This window comes from Phalacrocorax aristotelis, chromosome W, assembly GCF_949628215.1.
Source record: "Phalacrocorax aristotelis chromosome W, bGulAri2.1, whole genome shotgun sequence".
Classification (NCBI taxonomy): domain Eukaryota; kingdom Metazoa; phylum Chordata; class Aves; order Suliformes; family Phalacrocoracidae; genus Phalacrocorax; species Phalacrocorax aristotelis.
This window is the reverse complement of record NC_134310.1, coordinates 8,138,584-8,163,114: the sequence shown is the minus strand read 5'-3', so window position 1 is coordinate 8,163,114 and position 24,531 is coordinate 8,138,584. Positions and strand designations below refer to the sequence as shown.

Sequence of the window (24,531 nt, the reverse complement as noted above, 5' to 3'; positions counted from 1 at the left end):
AGAATATGGCTAAAGGTATCAGCAACTTAAATCACTTACCTTTCCTTCCTCCTCCTCTTCCTCCCCTCGCTCTTCTCTTTCTTCCTTTTTTACCTCTTGGGGTTCAGCCACAACAGCAGCACTCACTTCTGGCTCACTCTGAGTAGAGTAGCAGAAGGATTATGACACTAAGGGAACGCAGTTGAAACAACTGAATCCCACACAAACACAAACAAGAAAATCTTAACAGTGACACCCCCCACCCTCCCATCAACTGGTATTTCCAAAATCACGTTACACTATCATGGTATCAAGCCTTTCATTTTCTGCCTCTGAAACCCAGCAAATACGATCACCTGAGGACAAGGTACAGAAGATTTCCTCCAAGGAATCCATCCCCTTATATTCCCTGCCTCTTCCTCTAAAATCTCCCATCAGAATTCTTGAGACTTTCTTTCAGACTGTCTCTCTCATATTGCTGGTGTCTCGCTCACACTAGGAAATAAAGCCATACACTAACAATACAATATTAAGCCCCACCAATATTAAAACCCACCAAGCCTGTAGCTGCATCTGTATTTCTATCCATTGATCTGCAGAGCAGAATGAGCTTGAAACCTCCCATTACAGTGTCTGCAAACTGGGGAGATAAAATATCACTGCTTCATAGCAATAAGTTGAGGACATGAAGCCTATCTTTCCCTTCTCTCCCGCAGCATGACAAAGCACTCTTGTCACAGCTAAGATGCAATCTTAAGAAAAAGTTTCCTGGGACGTGGTAAGATGTCTACCTGCGGCTGAGCAGTGGAAGAAGGCAGTGGAGCAGTGGAGAGCCAGAAATCTAAGTCTTCCCCCTGAATTTCAAGAGAAAACAAAACCATTATGATTTGGTTTGAAACCATTCTTAAAAACCACCCCATCAATTAAATTAAAACCTTAAGTGTCCATGGAAACATCTCTCCAGACCACTCACACAGAGATGCTGCAATACATTTAGGAGCAAAGAGTTCATGAAGCCTAACTTCAGCCCTTGAGCACACCTCCAAACCCAGGCATAGCTGACAGTAACTGCAAGTTACCTGACATATCACAATATCTACAGGCTTTCAAAGCACGCTGGCTGCACCTTAGAGGAAGCCTGCACCTCCACAGAGTGGTTAACGAGGAAGATACTCTAGTTGTGGATTACTCTGAAGAGTCAATGTCAGCTTTTGCAACTGAAAGATTCTGAAGTGTATAGGGGACAGGATGTAGAACAAAAATGAGTTCCAGATATTTTGTTAGACAGTTCCCCATTTTAAGAACAGAAAAAACATCAGTAAACTCAGCTTCCAAATTAGATCTGGAAGACCTGCTGTATAGGTTGCAGTAAGCTGAATTCTGCTAACTTACGAGGCCAAGTAAATGCTGTTTTAATTAACAGAAATCTTTAAATACCTGCTCTTAGGGTTGCAAAAATTTAAGGAAATAAAGGCTGAAAACATTCAGCTGTTTGCATTGTCAAATGTAACTGTTCTTAAGCAACGAACAAAAAACAGCAATAAATACGGCCCATCACAGCAGTTTCTAAAATAACACAAGTCTTGGAGAATTACCTTTTTTCCCTCTTCCTCCTCGACTGCCTTTTTCTCTTTCTCTTTCTTCTTTCCTTTCTCTCTCTCTTTTTCTTTGTGTTTCTTTTCCTTCTTTTTGGGTTTCTTGCTCTTCTTCTCTACTAGGGGAGCTTCTGAGTCTGGTGACTTCAGGGTCTCAACATTTCTATGTCTCTGCACCGGCAGCTTCTCACTGTCTGCTAATGGTCTTAAAAACAAAGATACCGTTACCCTTCTGCAAACAGTCTCCCTCAGCTCAGATTATCTGCTGGACAGCCAAAACAAGGTATGCTTTGTTTTTAAAGAGTTGGGACCCAAAATCATAAATTGCACATACTTCTGTACCTGAAGGTAATTTATGTAACTGCAGACACTGCCCTTGTGGATTAGAAGCTTATAGAAACAATTTGAAGGTGACTGAGGGCCACGCTCTTGCTGTCACCTGATCACTCTTAGAAGTGATAACTACAGGCTTGCAGGCTGAGTAACACTTACAGAAAAATACATACACATAGCGTTATGCTGCATTGCTGTGGAACCACTCTCAAAGGAAGAGCACAGATGTGAAACAGCAGGAAGCATTTGCAACAGCGTGGAAATTCAAGCAGTGGAATGACAGCATGGCTCGAACTGCCCTTGAAGGGTGTTCATTTTGTTGTATCGAGGAACAGATCACTTTAACTGGAAGTTATTTTAACCAGTAGTTTTATTTTGGAAGTTTACGCTATGAACCTGTACTCTACCATTACATTTAAAAAGTTGTGTTTAATTTCAGATATCTGTTTCCAAAATGCACGAGTCATAGTTCAGACTTACACTGTAGCCCAAATCCATTACTTGGGAAAAATGCACCACAGATTTCTCCATCCTTGTCCAACACTGCCCAGAAGTCAGTGACAAGTTCACCGATAGCCTCTTTTTCTATTTCTACAGCTTTTACTTAGCATTAATTTTCATGTTTCAGCAGCAAACACCAGTTCAGGAAGACTTCTAATGGTCTCACCTTAATTTTTTTGCTTATATTGCATGAAGAACCAGACTCAATTTTTTCTTTTGAAACAGACACTGTAAGGGCAAGATGACCCCCATCTGTTTGAACACTTAACAGATCCTGTCTTAAACCTATTTCACATATACCTGTACAGGAATAGGGATTGATGCTGAAAGTCAATGATGAAATAGACTCACACAAATTTGAGGGTCAATGATTTCAATAGTTTCACCCCCCTTCAAGTATGCACGCTGTCCACTGAAACCAACCAACCTGATACAGAAGGTCAGACACTTAGCAGTATGTTCTTACCTGGAAGGCTTCCCTGAAACCAGACTGCATGTGAGCGTGACACAGACATAGCAGTGCAAGCACAGAAAGAAAGAGAGAGGACAGACACATGAGAAAACGTGACAGGAGAGCACAGTGACTCGTATGAAATGGGCAGTGAAGGATGGAAACAACACAGAAGTCTAAAGCTGCCTCCTGGAGGACAGGATTCAGAAACTGTTCTACTCAGTGTTTTCTACGCTGTTGAAGCTTGTCATGCAAATACAAGGTCTACAGTCAGAAACTAATTTGCTTTTATACATTTACCCCCTGCAGACTCAGAGGAATGTGACCAGCTCATGAAAAAAAAAAAAAGGAAGTTTTTCAGAAACTGTTCTTTCACGTTTTAAAAACACTACATCACTTTTTTGCAAGGTACTGAGGGGCCAAACCCCAACAGTTTTGACAACTGCAGAAAACAGCACAGACTTTAAAGTTAAACATCAGAGAGAGAGATACTATACATGCACATGTGTGCCTGCGCAGTCTTCAGAACTTTACAAGGCATCCATGGACCATAAACGAGCAATTTGTTGTAGCGTGGCAATTTTGTAAAACAGCAACAAAAAAAAAAGTCTTCATGTGCAATACTTAACAGTCCACTGCTAATTATCACACGGTGTGCAGGGACTCAGTCTCTGCTGCACTGCAGCCTGGGGTGCTAGCACTGTAAATAACTCCCAGTTGCTGGATGGGGACCAGACTTTGGTCAAAGTTATGATACGCAGTTCGGTCAATTATATTAGAACAACATTTTTCAACAGTGGAACCACACTGAATATCCACAGGGCAATGGGGATGCTACGGACCGGCTGTTACTGGTCAAATGATCACAACGCAGAGCATACAGGCTTGCCGTGTGTACAGTGGTTCCGAGATGAGCACAGGTGAATGCAGGTCACACTCAGCACCAACACAGGTTAGATCAGAAAGATACTGGTACACCCCAAAGCTCAGACTAACACTCTACATCTGATCCTAACTATGCTGCCTGGGCTTTCAGATTCCACTCAGTCACACAGAATGATTGCCCTGCCCCTCCCCAAACCCCTGCTACTTCAGCAGTTCAGCTTCTGTCACCTATGCTGCAGTGGGAACCCCTGTCTGGATGATCATCTAAGGTTACGTCCAAGACATGGCTTAGTGACTTAGTCTTTTCGCCTAGTGGACTGTAGATAGTGCCTTTGCCTGTTTAGCCCCAGACCTGGCCTCATGGATTCTGGTCAGCAATTAAGTAAATCCACATAAACTGTCACTTACTTATCCAGATCTATATCAAGTGCCTTATATGGATCATTGGGATCTTTCTCATCCTCATCACTGGGCAAAGCATTCTGCAGGAGAGATAGAGACCATCCACTGAAGAAGCAAACCAGAGGCAATTTCGAAACTAAAGCTTTACATTGCTCAAACCAGTCTTTTTAAAGATTGTGAACCCTGGAACAGGTCAGCTTGCAGTTAGGCACAGCAAGTTACATGAACAATGCGCTTTAATGCAGCATCTAGTTACAAGATTAATTTAGAACTGAAAACTGTTCTTCATAAACTGCAGGATTTGAATTGCTGCTGTTTGGTTTTGATTAAAGGAAGTTTTAGGAACAAATACACATTACATCATTAGCGTGCACAATTAATTATAATCAGCTGCAAACCTGCTGACTAGACAGCAAGTTAATGTCAAAGTGAAGCAGCAGAGCATAACAAATGAAGTGACTATTTGGACAGCGTTACTTTTATAGCAGAATTGCATATTGTTTGTTTTGTGAGGTTTTGGATTTTTTTAATAGCTTCAGTGTCAATTTTTGTCTTTTTTGTGCACAAAGAGACAATCATTTCTCCCCCTGCCAAGAACTGCCTAGGACCATCTCAATCAGTCATTTCTTAAACAGCTTTGGAAGAAATCAGAGCTCTTGAACTGCAATAATACAGACTGGCTGGCAGTTCTTGGGGAAACAAAACCTCTCAAAAGCAGCGCCCAGATGAACCCCACAACTCAGGCCACCAACCAAAGCACCGACCTCTGGCATCTCTTCTGTTATGATATCGACATGGTGAGCTGGAGCAATATCCTCCTCGCTCTCCGTGTGCAGAGAGTTATGGCGATGATGTTTACCCCTCTTTTCCTTTTTCTGTTTTTTCTTTTTCTTGTCTTTCTCCAGTTTTTGTTTATGTCTTCGCTCTTCTTCCAGTTTCACATACTGGTCAGACATAGGCATCCCTGCAGAGGAAGCCAAACTGCTTTCAGGTACAGTCCACATGGACATTGATCACTGAAACAATATGTTAGGAGTGAACCTTGCTTATACCTTCTCAGAATTAGAAGGATCAACACCTCTCTATGCTTCCATGTCATCTCGCATATAGCCCCAATAGCACCACCGTTATTATCACACTCCGTCCCTCCAGAAACAGGACAGAGCTCTGTCCTGCTCCCTGATTCTCATCCACATTAACTGGATTACGAAGAACATCTAAACATCGATTTTTTAAGCAGAATTGGTGCCATTGCTGTACTAACACTGACAACTTCCCACACTTTCGGAAAAAACTTTGTTATGTAAGCCTTAAATATTTGCACTTAGAACTCATCACTTGCAGTGTACTGCACTTCAGCACCAGCTTTTCAGTGCTACATCAAACCATTCATTAGATGTACAACTACCTTTTGATTTTTGAAACAAGATACTGAAATAGTGTCTCTACCATTAGACTCCACTTAATGTCTCCTGATCACCTTGATCAGCCCTCTAAGACATTCCAAAGGTGACTGTGACCTACACAGAACAGTGGTTAGTTTACATGTTACACAGACCTGACTGCACAATATACCTAATCACAGAATGACTTCTAATACTGCCTTGAGAGGAACTGCACTTGGACTGCAACATACTCTTCCCAAATACATGTAAGTTAAGGAGATACATCTAAGTAACTAAAGTCCGCTCCTTGCCCTTAAAAGCCTAAGGAGGAATTCCTAAGAAAGAATTATTACTTTTGCTTAACTGAATTTGTGTAATTAATTTTAAAGGTCAGCTGCACTTACCTGGAACTTTTAAGGGGACAGAAAGGTCGATCTGGACCACAGGTATGTGTTCCACACCTGGAGTGTCTTGGTATCGCTGGGAAAATGAATATTTGTTACATTCCAAGTATTGCCAGATACAAATCTATATAAATGGACGCATTTCAAAACATCAAGCAGTTTAATCCTTTAAGCGAACGTTTTAAAGGATAGGAATGGAATAGCTCAGCACTAAATCCTATGTGGTAGCAGAGTGTATTTTAAAGCCAGCTGATAACTACTATAAAAGAACCTACTTTTAGTTACAGTTTTTTAACCCTGCTACTGCCCTGAAGAAGGCTTGTCGCAACACCCTGAAGAATTTTTGGTTTGTTTTCTTAATGCTAATAACTTGCCACTTCAAAAGATAAAGTTTGAGATTTGAGTTGAGGAAAATGGGGCAGTTCTTAGGATATACAGGGAATAAAGCAGGTTCTTTCCCTGAAAAAGGTGTTAAGAAGAGACCACAATGACCTTTTGATCCATGCAACACACAGCATGTTCAAGAGGGACACGTTCAAGGTTCACTCTCCCTTCACTGCTCTTCATGAAGGGCCTGGCAACCTGAACCCTTCCATCACCCAGAGTTGGGACAGACTACCTGCACAGGAATTTGTCACACAAGGGCATAGAGAAGAAGGGTTTCTTGACAGCTTTTAGAGTCCTTGGTGAAACGCAAACAGTGCACTTTCCACGACAAATTAATCCAGATTGTTCTAAACTACTCTGTAATGGGAACTGTGACAATTACCACTCTCTTATTTTTAAACTGGAGGTCCAGAGATTCACAGAAAGCAGGCTGCTCTCGCGACATTAGGTCATTTGTGAGCTTCTCAACACAAACAAGACTTGTAAAATAGTTGTAGGTACCCTCTCCAGTCGGCACACTATCAAGTGATCAGAACTACAGTGGAAATAATCAGGATGTCCCAGAGAAAAGCTGCAGCTCTGACATTCAGCGAGCCTTCACACAATTATATGAGAGGCCAGCAAGAGATTTTAATTCAGACTCACTCACCTTCTGCGGGGAAGGAGAGCTTTTAATATAAAATGGGTTGTTTGCCTGTTCTTGTTTCCGGGCTTCTCGACGCTGAAAGCAAGAGTATTTCTAGTTAGAATGTTTATCAGCAAAGAGGGCTAAAAGGCATCAAGGCACAGAATGCAATCTCCCTGAATTTTTGGAATAACGCATAACTACTTGCAAAAAGACTCCAGCATAGCACCTTGAGTATGATAAACCAGTTTTGAGTTACAGGACATTCTGGAATGTAACTACAAGTACTATTACTACTGTAACTAATATTTCTTAGAACACACTTTCTTTGCTTTTTAATTCTGGACTAGAGAGAGTAACTTCCAAACACCAGATTTTGCTGGCAATTCAACTGGTTTTATTTTCATTTTTGCAAAAAGAGGAAGAAGTGAAGGTTTTTATCAATAAAAAAAGTTCTCTCTATGAAAACAAAAAGGTCAGAAGCAAGGAAGGTGGTATCGCTACTGAGAGCAGTCACATTACAGTAATTTGTAGAGGCTGCTGAAGTCCATGAGCAGAGACGCTGCTTCTTTTCCTGATGTAGAGCGCACAGAATAACAGCAATACACCAGTGGAGGAGGTGCGTAAGAGACCAAATAGCTGCACAGCTCAGCACAAGCATCCATCCTCAAGTCCCTGTACGTCAAAGTGAACTCCACTAGACACCACAGTTCACAGGTCAGACTTTTACAAGACCTCAAAACTCCTAACAAGGGCCAAGTTATTATAATATCTTATTTCCATTTGGACAAGACAGGCAAGCTAGACTTCCAAGAGAGCTTTATATGGAATGTATTCTACAATGCCTAAAAAAATACCCATATTCAAATATATATATTTTGTTCACATCAAATCATCAGATTTCCTGAGCTGTAGAGAGCAGAACGGCTCCCTGGCTACATGGAGAATCCACAACAGCTCCAGCTGCTTTAGTAGCACTTACAGCATTACTACTGAATTACATAGGGAAAAGCATTTTAACGTTCACTCACCCTGGCCAGTTCCTCTTCATCTATTTCTGGCTGCCTATGTCTGGAATGCCTTTGTTCCTCCTCATGAAAAATTGTTTTGGGCTTGTCATCTTCAGACTCACTGTCTGATGGAGGTTCATTGATCCAGGCATCAAGGTCCAAGCTGGTAAGAATTGCAGTAAACAAATAGCTTGATTCAGCACGCTGGAGTATTTCAGTGTTTCTCATCACATACTGACTTAACTATTTACGAGTCTAAAAGTTTAAATAAAGCTTTGGGAGAGAGAAGGAACCTTACCCTTCTGGAACTGGTACCTTCTTCTGTGCTTTAGGAGCCACAGGGTTCAGCTCACCAGCAAATAGTGCTGTTACTTCCTCAGCTACAGGTACTTCTTTTATTTGTAGCTTCTGAATATATTTTATTAGCTGCAAGATGCAAGAAGCCTAAAAACAAATGCAGAAATAATTTCAGGATTAACAAACTGAACAAAAAAAAAATCAACTGCAATGAATGTCAGCAGACGATAGCTGTCCTACTCCGTTAAGGGAACTAAGGGAAGCAGCATAACTGCAGGTTTGGAGCAAATGTAAAAAAATCCGTATTAACCCTCTCTTCTAGCTGTGTCCTTATGTGCTTGCATAATTTTAAAGTTAAACTGTTTTGAGTGAAGTTCTTGCAAGCAGTCTTTTGAGGTGGTATTGAACCGGAGTAAGATCTGGGCTCTGCCATGAAATGTCACTACTCTTCCCAGTCCTCTAGTTCTAGAGCTTCTCTTTCACTGAGTTACAAGAAAACACAGAATAAATGAACAATTCCATTGATACCAATGGCTATATAAAATGCCCATGTCCACAGAAAATTACGTATATGCTCCAAGACAGATGAGAGTCTTTGTACGATAAGTTCCAAAGCAAGTTTGTTCCCTTACCCTCTCCTGCACTTCTAGATCTGCACTCTGTACAAACTGAGGCAAACGCTCAATCATCAGCTGTGTAATTTCCTGAGCTGCTTCCTTTTCCCCAGATTGCTCCTTCTGCTGTAGGATGGATGCATAGAGCTTCACCATGTTCTGGACATAAACTGCCTGAATGTGGCCTGGTAGAGTTGTAACTTTAGGCCTCAACATTGCTTCTAAAGTTTGGTTTGCTTCCTCAAGGTGTCTGTAAAGACAGAGCGGACAGGTAAAAGACAGCAATTGAGAAATTTCAACAATTCATCAGCCTTCCTGAAGAAGAATTTTTCAGAAAACCTCAGCTGAGTGCTGCAGACAGGGCAGACTACAAATACATAACCATTTGCCCTCTGCATATTTTCCCCTTACAAATGACAATATTAACATGGCACAGAAGAATTTACAGTTTTACCCTTTTACAGAAGGGGAAGGACAGCTCAGTTTCCACCTTTACAAGTTCAGTACTCTCTCCATTAACTACGCATTGCACCTTTAAGTGCCAACTCCATTGGATCTAGCAGCCCAACTACCTTCCTGCAGTACTTCACCACTCGCACCAATGAGGTTGTATTTCCAATCATTTACTGAACAGAAACAAATCTAGTAGGCAATGCTTAATACACAGAAAAGAATGCAGATCATAACACTTGTTTTAATAAGTCTCATGCTCTTACTCAAAACTGCCTGCTCCCAGCTAAATAGAAGACACGAAGTTACTGGTCCATTACGAATGGAAAGCTTAAGTTCTTTCAAAGTAAAAACGGGATCAAACTGAACAGGGAAAGTATGTTCTCTTGCTTCTTAATCTGCAGTTTTCTTTGCATAACTTTTTTAATTAAATGAAGATCTGAGGCGTACCAGTGTTACCTAAAAACATCACGCCTACTATGTGAATTTAAACTGGAACCAGCATTCAGAGTGGCAGTTACAAGAACAGACACCAAACCAGATGACAGAAGGAGACTACAGCATCATGGTCTGTCCAGCTTACCAAAATGAAAGCTAGGGAAGCATGCGTATATGAGCATGCAACCACGAGACAAACGTCCACTTAAGGTAAAAGCCACTGTTGGCACAAGAATATTGACAATTGTGCTACTGTGCGTCCAGATAAGTTTTGAGCAAAAAAGGTGACTTCTGAACCCCAGAAAGATTAAGTTCTGCAAAAACGTTTCAACAAGGGCAAAACAGGGAAGAGATAAAAAACCAATTCAAACATGGTGACTGGACATTTTCCCTATGATATATGTGGAGTTAGATCTTAACAGTTAAGGAGTTCTTTCAATGTCTTAAGATCTTACTGGTTATACTCACAGTTGCGCCTTCCTGCATCAGTGCGCAGGGCTAGAGGTAAGAAAACTGACCACATACTCAAAATGAAGTATCCATCTTGGCTAGAAACAGCTGAGGAGTCTTACAGGGTGAGGGAGTGGGAAAGAACCAATCATTTTGTTAGCTTTAGGGTGCATATTCTGAACTATCCTTCTCTCAAAAACACTCTTCAGTGGCCCGAATCTTTGCCCGAAAGGAGCTGCACAAAGCATGTCTGGATTTGTCTGCACTTACTCAGAGAACTCCCCACATATCCAAGCAGCAGCATAAAGCACCTCACAGATCCCATTTCTCTGGGTGTTGCTGGCTATGAGATGAGCGTTGTCCAGAAGCATGGCCATTTGAGAAACTGCAAATTTACGAATAGCTTTAACTCTGATAGCTACATCTAACATCTGAGCTGCTATAAGATGCCCATGTCGTGTGCCTTCCAACCGGGTCAGCTCCACCAAGATGCTTATGTACCTACAAAAAGTGAAAGGGATGCAATTTTATCAGCAGATAATCATGCATTACCATTGCTGATGATCTCAAAGTTGACACGTAAAAACACTGACCATTCAAAGTTTGTGATATATTGATAATTGGACTGACTACAAATATCTATGATTTTGGTCAGCAGCTCATCCCGGTACGTCGTCCCTTCTGCTTTGTCCACATGGATCATCAGTTTCTTCACTATCTCCATCAAGTTCTTCTTCGACACCTGTTAAAGGAGTTATTGAAGGGTTGAACCAAAACTCAGCCATTTCCCACACTGTCAAGTCCTTCTAATTCTGTTAAAGCAGCTGCTAGCTCTTTGACAGACCTGTGCTGTGTGTTAAGAGACCAGAACCGCCTCTAAGCCCCAGTTTCAGTCACAGCGGAAAAACTGCAGCACAAGTACACAAGACCATGCTGTGAGAGAGCTGAGAATAAGAATTACTAGCAACAATGCAGAAATCCAGGAGAAAAGCAAATCATCTACTTTTGCCAGGGAGCAAATGTAATAGTTTATAACATTTTTTGTTCTAAACTAAATAAATACAAGCATCATAAACATCCAACAGAAATCTAACATTTCAAAACATAGTGTATTAACTTGCTCTGGAAACTTATTTGTCTAAATTAAGCCACCAAAATATTCAGTAAATATCGCCAGTTGATTAAAATGGTAGACTTTCTCCTGGGTTATCTTTTGACTAAAGGCATAACGAGCAGAATTTAACCTCCTGAACTGAGAATGAACCCTTATTCTCTTTGCAACCACATTAAAACCACCATCCCGTCATTCCCATTTCATGAGGAATACCAGACAAAAGGTGTCCTTCTTACTATTTACTTTCTCCTCTAAAATAGGAAACTATGAGACCTGTCTGTCACGATCCCTTTATTTGTGTGTGGGGCACAGACCCGAGTGAAAGGCACTTTACTACATCAGTCATAACCACAGCCCTTTCAGAGATCGCATGTTGTCCCTACGGGATTGTCCCTGTAGCCTATGCATGTTTCATCAACTGCCCTGCACAGCTGCAGAACGCATGCACAGAACTGGTGGCACACTGGAGACCAAACAGAATGAGATTCCGTACATTAAAAGGCATAACAATATTTACAGTGAAGGGCAAATTTGACGATAAGACAGTTTAAAGCTGCCTTCTCCTCTCTTCAGAGTACTCTGGACTGTCTCCCAGGCTTTGCATAACTTCCATCAATCTGAGCTATGGTGTGCTGCAATGTGGACTGCAATACAGAACTGCACTGACCTATCCAAATATGCCTGTGGTCCACTTAAAACCTAGCCTAAGGGCAGAAGGAGCACCTAAGACTTAGGTATAAGAATAGCAGCCTTCTGGGTGACTTCCACAGCACCTGAACTCAGAAACTCCTCCCAGTCTGAATCAGATTTTAAAGCCCTCTCAGCTCATGCCAGATCTTGTACTTGCCCTAAGTGCCAAAAAAGATCAGTTATTATCACAAGACTACTGGGGAGAGGGGAAGAGAACGTTGTATGTTTTTCTTAAACATCAGCCTCCTAAGTAAATAGTCATGGGGGCTGGAGAGAAAAGGAAGTATATGTAGAAACATACCATGCCATACAGGAGATCTAAAGCTCTGAGTCGGATAGACTCATCTTTGTCGTCCAAACATTGGAGAATGAGATCCTTGTGAGACTGAACTGATTTAGGATGCGTTTTCAGGATTTTGGACATAGCTAACAGTCCCAGGTATTTCACTGTGAAAGACAAAATAAAACTTCTTTCCAAATATAGAAACACTGTTTTGTATGGACTGCGAAATCTTCTACCGAAACCAGCTTTAAAACACTCAGAAATCTATGAGGAAGAGAACTTTTCAGAAACAGTGTATCACAGATTACAGTCTTTAATTTCATAATCTCATATACAGGCATGTAATTACATATACACTCTTCATTTCAGTCTTGTACTGCAAGTTTTATCATTGATTTTTATGGAAACTATTGGTTTTGAGACCAGGCATCACAGGATGAACACAGCTTTAAAAGCACTAACAGGACTGCTGTATTAAGTAGCAGCCTTGTTCTCAGTGGGAAAAATTCATAAGGCAGAAAAAAGGTTTGCACAAAAAATGATTTCCCATGTTCTTTGCAGTCACTGAAATAGGTTACACTATAGAATATCCCTCACTGCTTTCCAAGCAGCAAGTTTATAAAAAGGGGAAAACCCAGAGCATGGAAAGAGAAGTGGTTTAGGTTTACAAGATGACGAGCAGCAGTAATAATTAATCTCATTTGTTGTAAAAAAGCTCATTATAAGAAGGGCTCACTATCAAAAATTATCTCCACATACAAAAACCCAGCAGTTGGTTACAATGTACCAGGTACTACAACACTGAACAAGCTGTTTGGAGAAACAGCTCATTGATCAAAGGCTGCTGCAATTTCTCCCCAGTGGTTGGTTGCTAAAAGCTTCCATGAAGACAAGCAACATACTTACAGTTCTGGTCAGAATCTTCTATCAATATCCTTAACTTCTGAACACAAAGCTGGAAAAAATATCACATCATGCTTATTACAAGCCTCAAAAGTCTTAATGAAAGTAACTCATCATGAAGTTTACTCATACACAAGGAAGTATGCTGACCAAGACCCGGGGCCTCTAGTAAGAGGGTTTGGTTGCATTAACAGATTTCAAAACAAAGGGAACCTCTGTGTGATTGTATTGATAATAGGAGCTGAATAAGAGTTAGGAGAACTCTGAATGAGAAGAATCTGCATTTTAGAACAAAGGAAATAAGAGAATTTATATAGGAAATGCTTCAGTCTGGGTGAAGCTTCAAGGAGCTACTGCTTTAACTGTTGGCAGAGGAACAGAATCCATTTTCTCCATGGCACTTAGTATTACACAGTAGAGCAGAACAAATAACCCCCACCAAACCCCAGTGCCATACCTGGATGCTAGCGCTGTGATTAGGCATCCCAGAGGACAAAGATATCAAAACTGAAATGCACAAGCACAAATCTCAGTTAGTATTTCTGTGTTCTGAATGAATGCAACAGCGAGTTCAGCTCACAAGGAAAGATGCCAGTTTATTTTGTTGTTTGTTCGCCTGGAATTTTGGTGGGTGGAGAGAAGTTTGTGAGACAAACTATAGTTTCATATACCCTAAGAGCAATAATAGCAGAGCAGGAAAAAAAAGTGTAAAGGTAGGAACTGCTAGAACAGCCAGGTCAAAGCTGCTTTTCATTATGCTCTGCTCTCATTAAGATTTACTTTACTGATATTGTGTAGCAGTCAAGACCGTAAATATGTCATCAGCTACTGTACAGCTGAATCTTTAAGTGTGCACTTCCCTAATGTAATGAGATGCAGCAATGGATTCTTGAGTTTAATGTAATTAGATTGGAGCTTTAATCAAGCCAGCAGAGACTCAAGGCACAAATCAGGTCCCATTGTTGATTATTTTGGGCATTTGTAAAGCTGTGGCAGCATGCAACCCCACAGCGCAAGAGGTGGCGTTATCTTGTTAACTGCTGCTGTCACATAGCATGTCCATGCCAGCACCAACTCTTACTGAGCAAGCCACGCATGCTGCCCTTCGTGACTAGTAAGTACAGTGGCATTTTGCTCTCCATAATCCTGCAGAGCTACATTTCAGAGGAGGCATGTTGGATGCTATCATTTCGGGTCATGCAAAGAGCTGGCAGGTGCCAGGTGCTGCTCTAACGCAGGCACACAGCTTCACAGCTCATTTTCTGAATTTGAGTTTTACTTTACAGTCCCTGAAATGTCCCCGGTGTGTGAATTTCCCTTTGACCACAGAATTATCCTATTGTATCTCACCAAAGCACACACTCATCCACACGGATTTAACCTGAGTTATTTCTCTCCCCATCATAGTGTCATCTCACATCTCCCTGAAGGAATGAACACACACAAAGTGAGTGACACATCACCCTTTTTTCTTTGAACCAACCCAGTACAGCAAGTTCCTGCATCATTATCCAAACCACCCACAAGAGACAGGCTTGTGGCCAAACTGCAGATGTCAATAACTCTCTACATCCTACTTTTCCTGTGATAGGAAAAGTGTCAAGTCTGAGTTAGAATACTGTGTTATCTCTTTTTGCCTTTGCTTTTCTCTCCATCCCCATTATGGGGTTTATATCCCTCCCCCAGAGGTTGAAACTGTAAGTCAATGATTCCAATTAGCTCCTTTAAGGAATTACACTGAGTTTAAGCTGTGAAATTGTAGAATTAAAATAAGTCTCTTCCTTCATCGCATAAGAAAAGTGTGTCGAAGTTTCCCTGAGGCATCATTCTCTTTTTAATTCTATTGCTACTGGTAGTTCTAGCAACATTTGGGATATAAATGCATATAATCACTCATTGTTTGTACTTCGCTTCAGCCTTTAGCAAATATGACATAGCTGTAGTAACTTAGCCTCATGGACTGACAACAAAGGATTTCAGTTACACAGTAACATGAATCAAAAGTTTGCCAGGGAACTTATTTCAGTTATAAAATACATTAAGTTAAAAAAAGGTTTACAGATGGTGTTAATTGGTGACAAAGGTAATGATTTTTTTCTAGGTTACAAATATCAGTTCTCACCTGCTATTACTGTGTTCACACATTCATATAAGAGAGACATGGCTGAGGTGCTGAAACAGAAATCAAGTATTTTAAATAAGGAATAAAACCGGCACATGTTAAACAGTTGTCAGCAATATCTGGGAGCTAGTTAACACCTTTAATTACAGGAGAAATTGCCAGTATTCTGTTCCATATACCTTCAAACTAGATGAAATGATTCTCTCTTAAAAACTGTTGTGGGGAGGAAGGGCTACTGAATATTTAAAGAAAAATAATCTCTGAGAAGAAGCAGTATCACAAGGAATGAGGAAGGAAGCAGTTACTCAAAACCTCAGTACCAGTTACAGAGCACTGAAGCAATCTTGTCCAAGGATCAAATCAAATCCTCTGCCCAAGGTCAAAAATTCACTATAAGGCAGGCAGATGGAGAACCTCAAGTCTCTCTCTCCAAAGCAAACGAGTCATGCACAAACAGCAGACTCTTCTGGCATGCAGGTATACATTTGCTCATCCCTATAACTAAGCAACCCTTCTTCAATATCTGATTTCCCCCCAAACTTAAGTTCAAGACACCTTTTGCCAGTTGAACACACATATGGTGCAATTCTGTGGATTTGAAACGTAATTATAAATCCTGATCCACACATGAGGGAAACACAGTGAACCTCACAAGTAACAAAAGGAGCAGACTCCAGACACAAGGTCTGCAAAGGTAATGAGCAAACAACTTGAGGCAGCAGTCAGAGGCAATACCATGAAGGTCACTCAGCACACCGTATGCGTGACTCCAGCATGCTCAGAACCAAGACAATCATTTTTGCTCCCCGTACACTTCCTGGGGGATGGCAGCATAGTTTGCCTTGTGCATAAGCAATATGAGATCCAAAATGGCTGAACGGAGACCAAACCGAACAGGATTAAGGCCTCACAAGTAATACAATGATGGACTAATGTGGGGGTTGGGGAGAGGAGGTAGAGGCAGGACTGAAGACATACTGTCCACCTTCCTGCTTTTTCTGGTGAAGTACTGTTTCTGGCAAATTTTTATCCATTTGTCACTGCTGCAAAAACCCTCTTTAGGGATTTGGATGCAAGGCTGCTGGCTGATCTGCTCTGAACCAGCCTTAAAGGTATACTAGGAGGACGGACAGAAATTGTTTGGCTAGAGCTGCTCTCAAGGCTACGAGGACATCCACATACAATGTGCTCATTCCCATCTACCTTCTTGCTCTGCCACATGAAGAGAAATAAACCTTTTAATTTAACAACTCATGCATAAGATCACACTTTTTCACAACTGGGAAAATACATATATTCCCTCCGAGACATCTATTTTCTGATTTCAGCTCAGATTTAGATCCAAAACACCACTACAAACCAGCTTTAATAAGGGACAAGGAAATATCTACAAATTTATCTAATCTATATTTAGAATGTATGTTAAAGGAACCTCTTCCAAAACATGCCTGGGCTGACAAAAGCATGAGAAAGAACTTCAATACGCTCCTTGTCCTGCTGCTTCGGTGTGTAAGACTCTTCCAAAGAAGTCAAGAACCAAACGTATGTAGATGAACAGAAGAGGCAAATACACAGCTCAGCCTTTTTTAAACCAGAGTTTTCATATATACTCCATTGCCATCTCTGACTTAAAATGAAGTGAAAAGAAAGGAAATTGCTCCAATTCTCATGCATGCCTTGGAGAAATTAATGCTGACAGTCAGACACCCAAAGACTTTCCTTCAAGGTATTTTATCTCACTTAGGTTTTTCAGAAATAGTCTTGATGTGATTATCTTTTGATACCTGAAGCCAATATATCGACACTCAAGAGAAAGCTCAGAAACGCATCCGCAGACCTAGCTACTGACCTACCCCACAGGCACTTCACCAATCCTGAATGAATAAAGTAACATTTGTCATACATACCTATGGATGAGGTTGGTCAGAGGCTCAATCAGTTTCTTTCCCAGCCTAGGTTCTAATGGAGTAAGAGCACCAAACTATTAAAGAAGAAGTGCAGACAAAAAAGTGATTTAATAGCTGCTTTTAAACAGCATAAAAGCATTATTTAAATTGCAGCTCATTATATTTAAAATATTTTTCTCTCTTTGGTTATGTTCACAAACAATAGAAGATATTCCTGGTTTCTTTTTATTTGGATTTAATGGTAACTTTACCTCCAAGAAAGAAATTATTTCTACACTCAATGTAATTTGACAAGAATCCCAACCCTGTAAACATAAATCCAGAATACTTGCCAGTTTAATAATTTTAATGAGGACCCAGTTATTGGTTGATGATGTCATCAACTTGAAAAAGAGCGGAGCAAGGGAAAGGTAGTTTTTGGGATTGCGTCGAGCCAGCTCACAAATAACGTTTACTGCAGCAGACTGCACACCTGGGAAAAGTGAGAAAAGCAGAAATCTCATCAACACCTTAATTGTTATTGAAGTTTCTGGTGCAGAACTCCCACAACAAAAACAGCTAAAGATTCAGACTTGTGTCCAGAGGAATGGTTCAGCCTCATTACCAACCACGAAGTACCGAGCTAAACACAAAAATGCAAAAACAAACTGAGAAAGGATTTTATTTAATTGTGGCTCTTTTCTAACATACCAGCAAGCTGGGTATCCCCTTTGGGTGCAGTATTAGGAAGAACAGGATACTGCCAGCCTCTGTCCCCTTTGACTCTGGACAGCTTGTTCATGGGACACAGACAACATTGTAAACAATAGTCCTACCCACCAGAAAGTTTTTGGAAAACTTTTGCTTCTTTAAAATACATTATTCAGACATGTTTCAATGCAACACAAAAATAATGAATACTGAAACAATCTGACTGGACAAGCTCATTCCCTTATAATTGCTCAGCCTTTAAACTGATTGAAAACAATTTGGAATCTTTTAATCTGAGTTTTCTAGTAGAGGACAGTCCTTTTCTCCATAAAGCAATCAGTTATTTTCTTCCCTTGTCTGCAGGTGAGGGGGGCGGGTGTTCTTTCTTTAAGAACATTGTCTCTGTAAGATGCACATTACATGTCCACACCAAACTAGTCCAGTACACACAATTAAACTTCTCCCTTTAAACACACACACAAATCAACCAGCGATCACAGAACTGCACCACACACAGACTTCTTGAAACAAGCGCAGGGCATTTCAGTGCAGTGAGGGAAGATCAGCACCATCCTGGAAGACTGAGTGGAAGCTTGAATACAATACAAAGCAACTGCAAGTCTCTTGTGCTGCAGCTGCATTGCACTGCCACAGTACTGAAGGGCCCAAAGCAGTCTGGACTCAAAATTTAAACTTAAAATATAGAAAAAACAAAAATTTCACATCACTTAGTATAAGTACATCCATTGCAAGCCAGCAGCTGCAGCTTTGTAAAAGAGCACAGGAAAAAACAACAAAAAAACCCAAATCCTGAAATCAACTGAAATATTTTCAACAGCCAAGTAAGCAACAAACCAGGAATCATTAAGTAGCTTTGTCCTGCTAAGATTTAATCCACACTGATACAGTTTCAATAGCTTTAGGTTTGAAGTAAGAATTGGATATTTTAAAGAATATATTTTTAATATGGCAACATCTGTCAAAACTCTCATATGCTCATCTACCTATTAAACAGGTGAATCAGTACCCAAAAGATGATCACAGCATTTTTCATGTATTCTTCTCTCCACAAGCTCTACAAGCATATATACCTAGATGCTTTGGAGCAGAACTAATTTACTAAAATCCACTCACCAGGATCTGGATCTTCAAGTTTCTCTTTAAGGCGAGGAAATGCAGGACGGAGGGACTCTGGGTATTTCAAAAAAACTTTGTACATGATTAGCACTGCCTTCTTCCTGATATAAGGCTTTGTATGAGACATCTGTTAATGAAACAACAGTAATCAGACTCTTAGCAAATTTGTTTCCAGAGTTCTTTTCAAGGTCCTTATGTCCACACCATTGCCTCAAAATTTATTTCTGGGAGACTCAACTACTTTTCAAGAACTCAGGTTTGAGCGGAGAGCAAAATACTGTCATTTACCACCAAAACTAACAGAAATGTTCACGGTAATCCTCTTGAACGAAGATCTGTAAAGGGTCCCAAAACCCCATAAGAACAAAGAGTCACATTCAGAACTGTTACATGTGAAAACTAACAGATATTTACCAGATTTGAACAATTTAACATTTTTTTAATCACAGGAGAAAGTTATTTCAATCTTAACTCACCAGTGTCATGATGTCATTTGCCAAGTCCCTGGCAAGATCTGGAGTAACAAAACAGGACAAGCCCGTCAGTGCAACTCCAGTATCATATTGGTTAGGGCTACTCAGATCCTAAAAAAGGAAAAACAGGCTCAAAAATTTAAGATCACACAGGATGTTGAGAAAATTTTCTCAGACCAATTTTATTCACTCCACACATATGAAACAGAACTTCTACTTCTTGAGAATATTTACATCAACTATTAAGTGTCCTCCAACACCTGCTAAAATACAGCCAAGCCTGGGGTTTAATAATGGGCATGAGGAATCATAATTAAACAAGATGGATGACTGCAACAAAAAAGCAGGTAGAGATAACGTACCTTGGTGGTATTTTAGGAATGGCAAATAGCTTTTAAAGACTCAAAATATGATCACAAATGTGTTTGAAGTCCTAAAAAATGGGTATTAAATACTACCCCTGCTACCTCAAAATCCAACTGTCATCAACTTCAGTGGGAACAGGCACTTCTGTCGAGTGCTTAACAGTGTCCTAGCTTAACCTCTCTATTAGAGAAATGAGATTACTTTCCTTCCAAGCTGCTGGCGGCACCATAACTTTCAGTCCATAAAGGGATAACACAAGCTAGGGCGTAGAACACATTTCGCTGGACAAGTTTCCTTGGACTTATTTGAAGTCAGTATCCTACATAGTCCTGCATCGTCTTTCAGGTATTTCTAAGCTTCAGACTCTTACCAATATTAATATTAATATCTGAGTACGTTCAAGTATAGGCTATAAAACCAGACCTCACTGAATACAGGGGATCACAGGATCACTCCTTAACTGCAGTTATTGGGTAACAAAAATATGAAGCACACAGAGCATTCCCACATGAACTACCAGAATTAACCATTTGGATTCACGTGTACATGGAGGCTGCTTTAGGAGAGCTAAACAGAGCCAGGCCTTCAGGGTTTTGTGCCATTTGCACCTCATTTTAAAACCTTTTGCAGGTGGTAGGAAATTAGATTCTACTTTAATGAAATCTACTTCTTAAGGAGTAACAAAACTTTGCAATTTATTCTGGCTTTAAAGTAGTTTGAGAACTTATAACCCCTCAAAATACGAAGTTGCTACATCAGTGAAAAAGCATCTTTATTTATGCCTTTAAGTAAACACTCAGGCTCAAAAAGGAAGGAATACCATAGCAAGTGACTGAAATTCAGTACAATAAAATCTCCATAATAAAGAAAATGGATGGATACAATCAAAAATAGGCACTTGTCAGAGCAGAAGAGTTTAAAAGACAAAGGGAAAAACACTAGTTCTTTGGGAAAGATACTGGATAACATCCAACAGATCTTTTTTTAAGCAAGTAAAAGACATTTTAACTACTTAGATGGTAAAAATGTAGGCATATCTTGTACTTCATCAGCCAAGTTTTAAAGCAGCGATACTTTAAAAAGTTAAACTTTAAAATATATCTGTAATCTGAAGAACAGGAAAATACTCCAGCAACCCAGTAACTCTGAAAAAAAATCAAGTGATAAAGCGCAATAAAAACAAAATACAACACACTTCGGTACAATAATACAGAACACAACTTTACATACGCTCTTCACCATTTTTACACACAATTATACCAAACGAGTCAAAAGCCTGATCTGTTACTACCAGAAGAAGAGAGGCCCTCACAAACAGAAATTTTGTGGAGCCAGGTGACTGCTCATGTTACTTCAAGAACGGAGACATTTTTCTAATCCATTACATTCTCATAAAGGCTGCCTAAGAGACTAGTAGTATTAACAAAGGTTATTGTTGTCACCATTCACTGTGATGAATAAACACAGAGAGCTGGTATGAGACAGCACGAGGGAAGCCTATGGACAGGTCCTGAGTATTTCATTAATCCTTCAGCTTGTGGGATGAGAGCAGGCTGTAAATCAAGTAAACAGAATTCTACTTAAACACCGTTAGATTCCTAAAAGAGAGATACTTCATACGATTTGAAAATACAAGGAGGGAGACAGTGCAAGAAAAATTAAGAACTGAAGCCAAAAGTTTACCTTGCGGATCTGATTAGTAGTCAACATAATTACATCAGTCCCTTCATGAAAGCACTGAGAGGCAGCTAGGTAACCGATTCTCTGTAAAAATGCAAGGAGAAAAAGAAAATTAGACAATGATTACATAAACAACAACTGGCAGCTTCATGAGCAATATTAAAAAGATGAACAATTAGGAGGTTTGCATAACAGGAAAGACAAGACAGGGTTCTCTATTCCTTCCTGATATAAACTCCCTTTTCTAATTCACACAAGTAACATCTCCAGGGACAGTATATTTATCTTAAGGATATTAAACTAGCTTCACCTCCCCTACTTTATTAGAACAAACAGGTTCAGTGACCACAAAGATGTAGAAATAAAACAGGATTGTCAGTAGAAGAAATGGGGACTATTACATATATTTTGTCTGTGTTGCATTTAGTACAAAGCAAGAACAACACTCCTTGACTCCTGACTCTCAGGTACTAAAGCACAATTTGGGAACTATTCCTTAAGTGGTAACATTCTGCCCCATTTGCTGGAAAAGGTCTACAACGTAGAACATAACGAGACCTTTCCAGAAAAATTATAAAGCAAAATATGGCTGCTAGGAGGAATTGTAGGTGGCCTTCATGTAAAAAAATATCCTGTTTTTTCCACAAAAGATATTTGACAAACATCTATGGCCAAACACCTGGTAGAAAGAGCCTATACTAGCAGGTCAGGTATTATCCACATACTAGAAACAAATACAGCCTACTTCCTTTCCATACTGAAGAAAGCAAACCAAAAGATGATGTATCAATGCACTCATTAAATACAGTAATGAAGCAGCTTGGCAAGGGCAGTTGTAATTACACAGAGAACTCACTTTGAATGTAAACTTCGATGCACTCATGACTTCAATAATATTGAAAGCAGCCCAACTGATGTCGTAGCCCAGCATCTGTAACTGTGAGCAGAGAAGCCAAGAAAAACTTCTGAAGCAAGAGACTCAAGAAAATAGGTAAAGATACCTCAGAAAATGGAAGATGGAACAAGAATCCAAAAATAATACTGTAAGACATCAAATTTATGAGTAACGTCACATTCTACGCCCCTTGTAGTAAGTGAAATAAGTCTTGAAGTTCCACTCAATGCAAGTTTTAAATAGTTTGCATTAATTCCAGGTACTACATATGCAGTTATATAAGCATCGTTGTGAAGTTTTTTTCCCCCTCGATTTTTTTGTAATAAAAACCAGAACAGAACCCCAGAAAGGATTCTTTAACAGTATTTCCCTCCTCTCCTTCTCAACAAAGGACTGCGCAAAGAGAAACAAACACCAGTTTCAAATGCTTATGCAACTGCAATAAGAAACAACCCAGCTGAAAACTTTTTAAATTGGATTAGTTTAAAATCAGATTAGCTTCCTGACCTATCTCAACAGAATAAAATTGTACCAGTTCTAGTGCCAGCACAATTAACAGAATGGGAAAGAGTATGCAGCCTCTGATGTCAGACATATGTGGGGGCATTTTCACCTGCAGCCTGTGCTTACAACAGCCTAAGAAACTGCAGCCTAAGAGAAGAAGGCATTCAGGCCGAAGACTAGCTCCTAGTCAGCAAGGAAGAAAAAAAAAAAAGATGCAATTACACCATATCCCAGAAAGGCACTTACATATGTAAGTTTGCAGACTGCATTTGCTTTCACTGCAATGTTATCCTGCTTTAGCTCCTGCTTGATCTCATCGATGCACTGCGAGATGTATTTTGCCTGAGGAAAACAAACAAAAATTTGTGCTCATTTACCAGGTTTGTACATTTCAGCATGTTAGTGGGGAGATGCAGAACTCATCACCAGCAAGCACCAACCCTCCCCACCCCCAGCCTCCCCCCACCCTTTAGGTAAGGACTTAACACACACACACACTATTTAGGTAAGCACTTAATTCTGATGAAACTAATAATTAACAAGAAACATCACAATTCTATTACAAAACCGATGTACACTAAGATGTTTCTTCAGTGGTTCCCTTTGCAATTCCACTGTTCAGTCCAGGGCTCTCGTTTCAGATATTTGTGCAAAGTTGTTCAACAGACATCGCGTACCCAGCGGTCTGAATGAAACCTGCGCTCCGCTGTTCCACCAGTCACGTACCTCAATGGGAAGTCAGAAATCCCCCATTCATTACGCGTCTAGAAAAAACAGTGTCAAACACTATTAATAGCCCACAAATTTAAGGTGTCTGATGAAAATACTATGAGTTACTCTTCTTTCGGGCACACCGTGTATGTCTGGCACTGCAGATGTGCCCCTTCAACAGTCCACGCCTGAAGGGACACAGCTCAACTCTCATACGGGGTACAGGCACCTCTGGCTGTAACCCTTGCCACCCACCTGAACCATGGCACGGACACCCCCTCCCTGGTTCATGACTTAGATGAGTGATTTTGCCATTTACACGTTTTGATAAGCAACATTTATCTGTATGAATTTCTCAGTAATTCAGAGCTGAATGTCACATTGTTTACATTTAAATATTGGACCTTCACTTCTTTCCAAACAATCACGTCTGTGCTTGTTGGAGGGATGCGGCAATGCATGATTTAAAAATACCTGTTCAGATTTTACTTTAGAAGTAGGCTTAGCTTAGTCAACGATTCTTTCAGTTCACAATTAATTATGATTAAGTACTGAAGGTATCTGCTACAGAAATGAAAATTTAAGAGCAGAGAAGTAATCTCTCTTTAGAAAGCCACACACGCACCAGGGCATTTCACATTCAGTATAAATAAATCAATAGCCAGAGGAACCAGGTCACAAACAGATTACCTAGTTCCAAAGTAAAATCCTGCCTGAACACCATTACCTTCCACCAAAAAGATATTTTCAGCATAAAAGTCTACTGGCCTGCCTTCAATTAACATTTCTCCCCTTTACTCTAAACATTGTGTATTATCCCAGCAATTTGTTGGTCTTTTACAATGTCCTA

General features: G+C 40.2%; 1 protein-coding gene across 3 annotated transcripts in view; it reads right to left on the bottom strand.

The window, feature by feature from the left end:
• The window catches only part of AP3D1 (adaptor related protein complex 3 subunit delta 1), a 46,251-nt gene that overhangs the window by 7,649 nt on the left and 14,071 nt on the right, over window positions 1–24,531 (bottom strand). The window contains exons 2-25 of one of the 3 annotated variants that reach the window (XM_075077698.1): window positions 23,217–23,312; window positions 22,428–22,508; window positions 21,575–21,655; window positions 21,334–21,444; window positions 19,529–19,566; window positions 19,050–19,179; window positions 17,558–17,697; window positions 17,226–17,299; window positions 15,319–15,368; window positions 13,654–13,703; window positions 13,200–13,248; window positions 12,312–12,457; window positions 10,800–10,948; window positions 10,477–10,707; window positions 8,887–9,118; window positions 8,256–8,401; window positions 7,979–8,120; window positions 6,972–7,043; window positions 5,936–6,011; window positions 4,911–5,110; window positions 4,153–4,226; window positions 1,575–1,779; window positions 771–833; window positions 40–138 (exon numbers count right to left, since the gene is read on the bottom strand). In XM_075077698.1, the coding sequence (XP_074933799.1) occupies window positions 40–138; window positions 771–833; window positions 1,575–1,779; window positions 4,153–4,226; window positions 4,911–5,110; window positions 5,936–6,011; window positions 6,972–7,043; window positions 7,979–8,120; window positions 8,256–8,401; window positions 8,887–9,118; window positions 10,477–10,707; window positions 10,800–10,948; window positions 12,312–12,457; window positions 13,200–13,248; window positions 13,654–13,703; window positions 15,319–15,368; window positions 17,226–17,299; window positions 17,558–17,697; window positions 19,050–19,179; window positions 19,529–19,537 (2,337 nt within the window). In that variant the 5' untranslated portion in view covers window positions 19,538–19,566; window positions 21,334–21,444; window positions 21,575–21,655; window positions 22,428–22,508; window positions 23,217–23,312. Of the gene's footprint in view, window positions 1–39; window positions 139–770; window positions 834–1,574; window positions 1,780–4,152; window positions 4,227–4,910; window positions 5,111–5,935; window positions 6,012–6,971; window positions 7,044–7,978; window positions 8,121–8,255; window positions 8,402–8,886; window positions 9,119–10,476; window positions 10,708–10,799; window positions 10,949–12,311; window positions 12,458–13,199; window positions 13,249–13,653; window positions 13,704–15,318; window positions 15,369–17,225; window positions 17,300–17,557; window positions 17,698–19,049; window positions 19,180–19,528; window positions 19,637–21,333; window positions 21,445–21,574; window positions 21,656–22,427; window positions 22,509–23,216; window positions 23,313–24,531 lie in introns of all 3 variants that reach the window. The other 2 variants (XM_075077697.1, XM_075077699.1) reach the window with 2 other exon arrangements.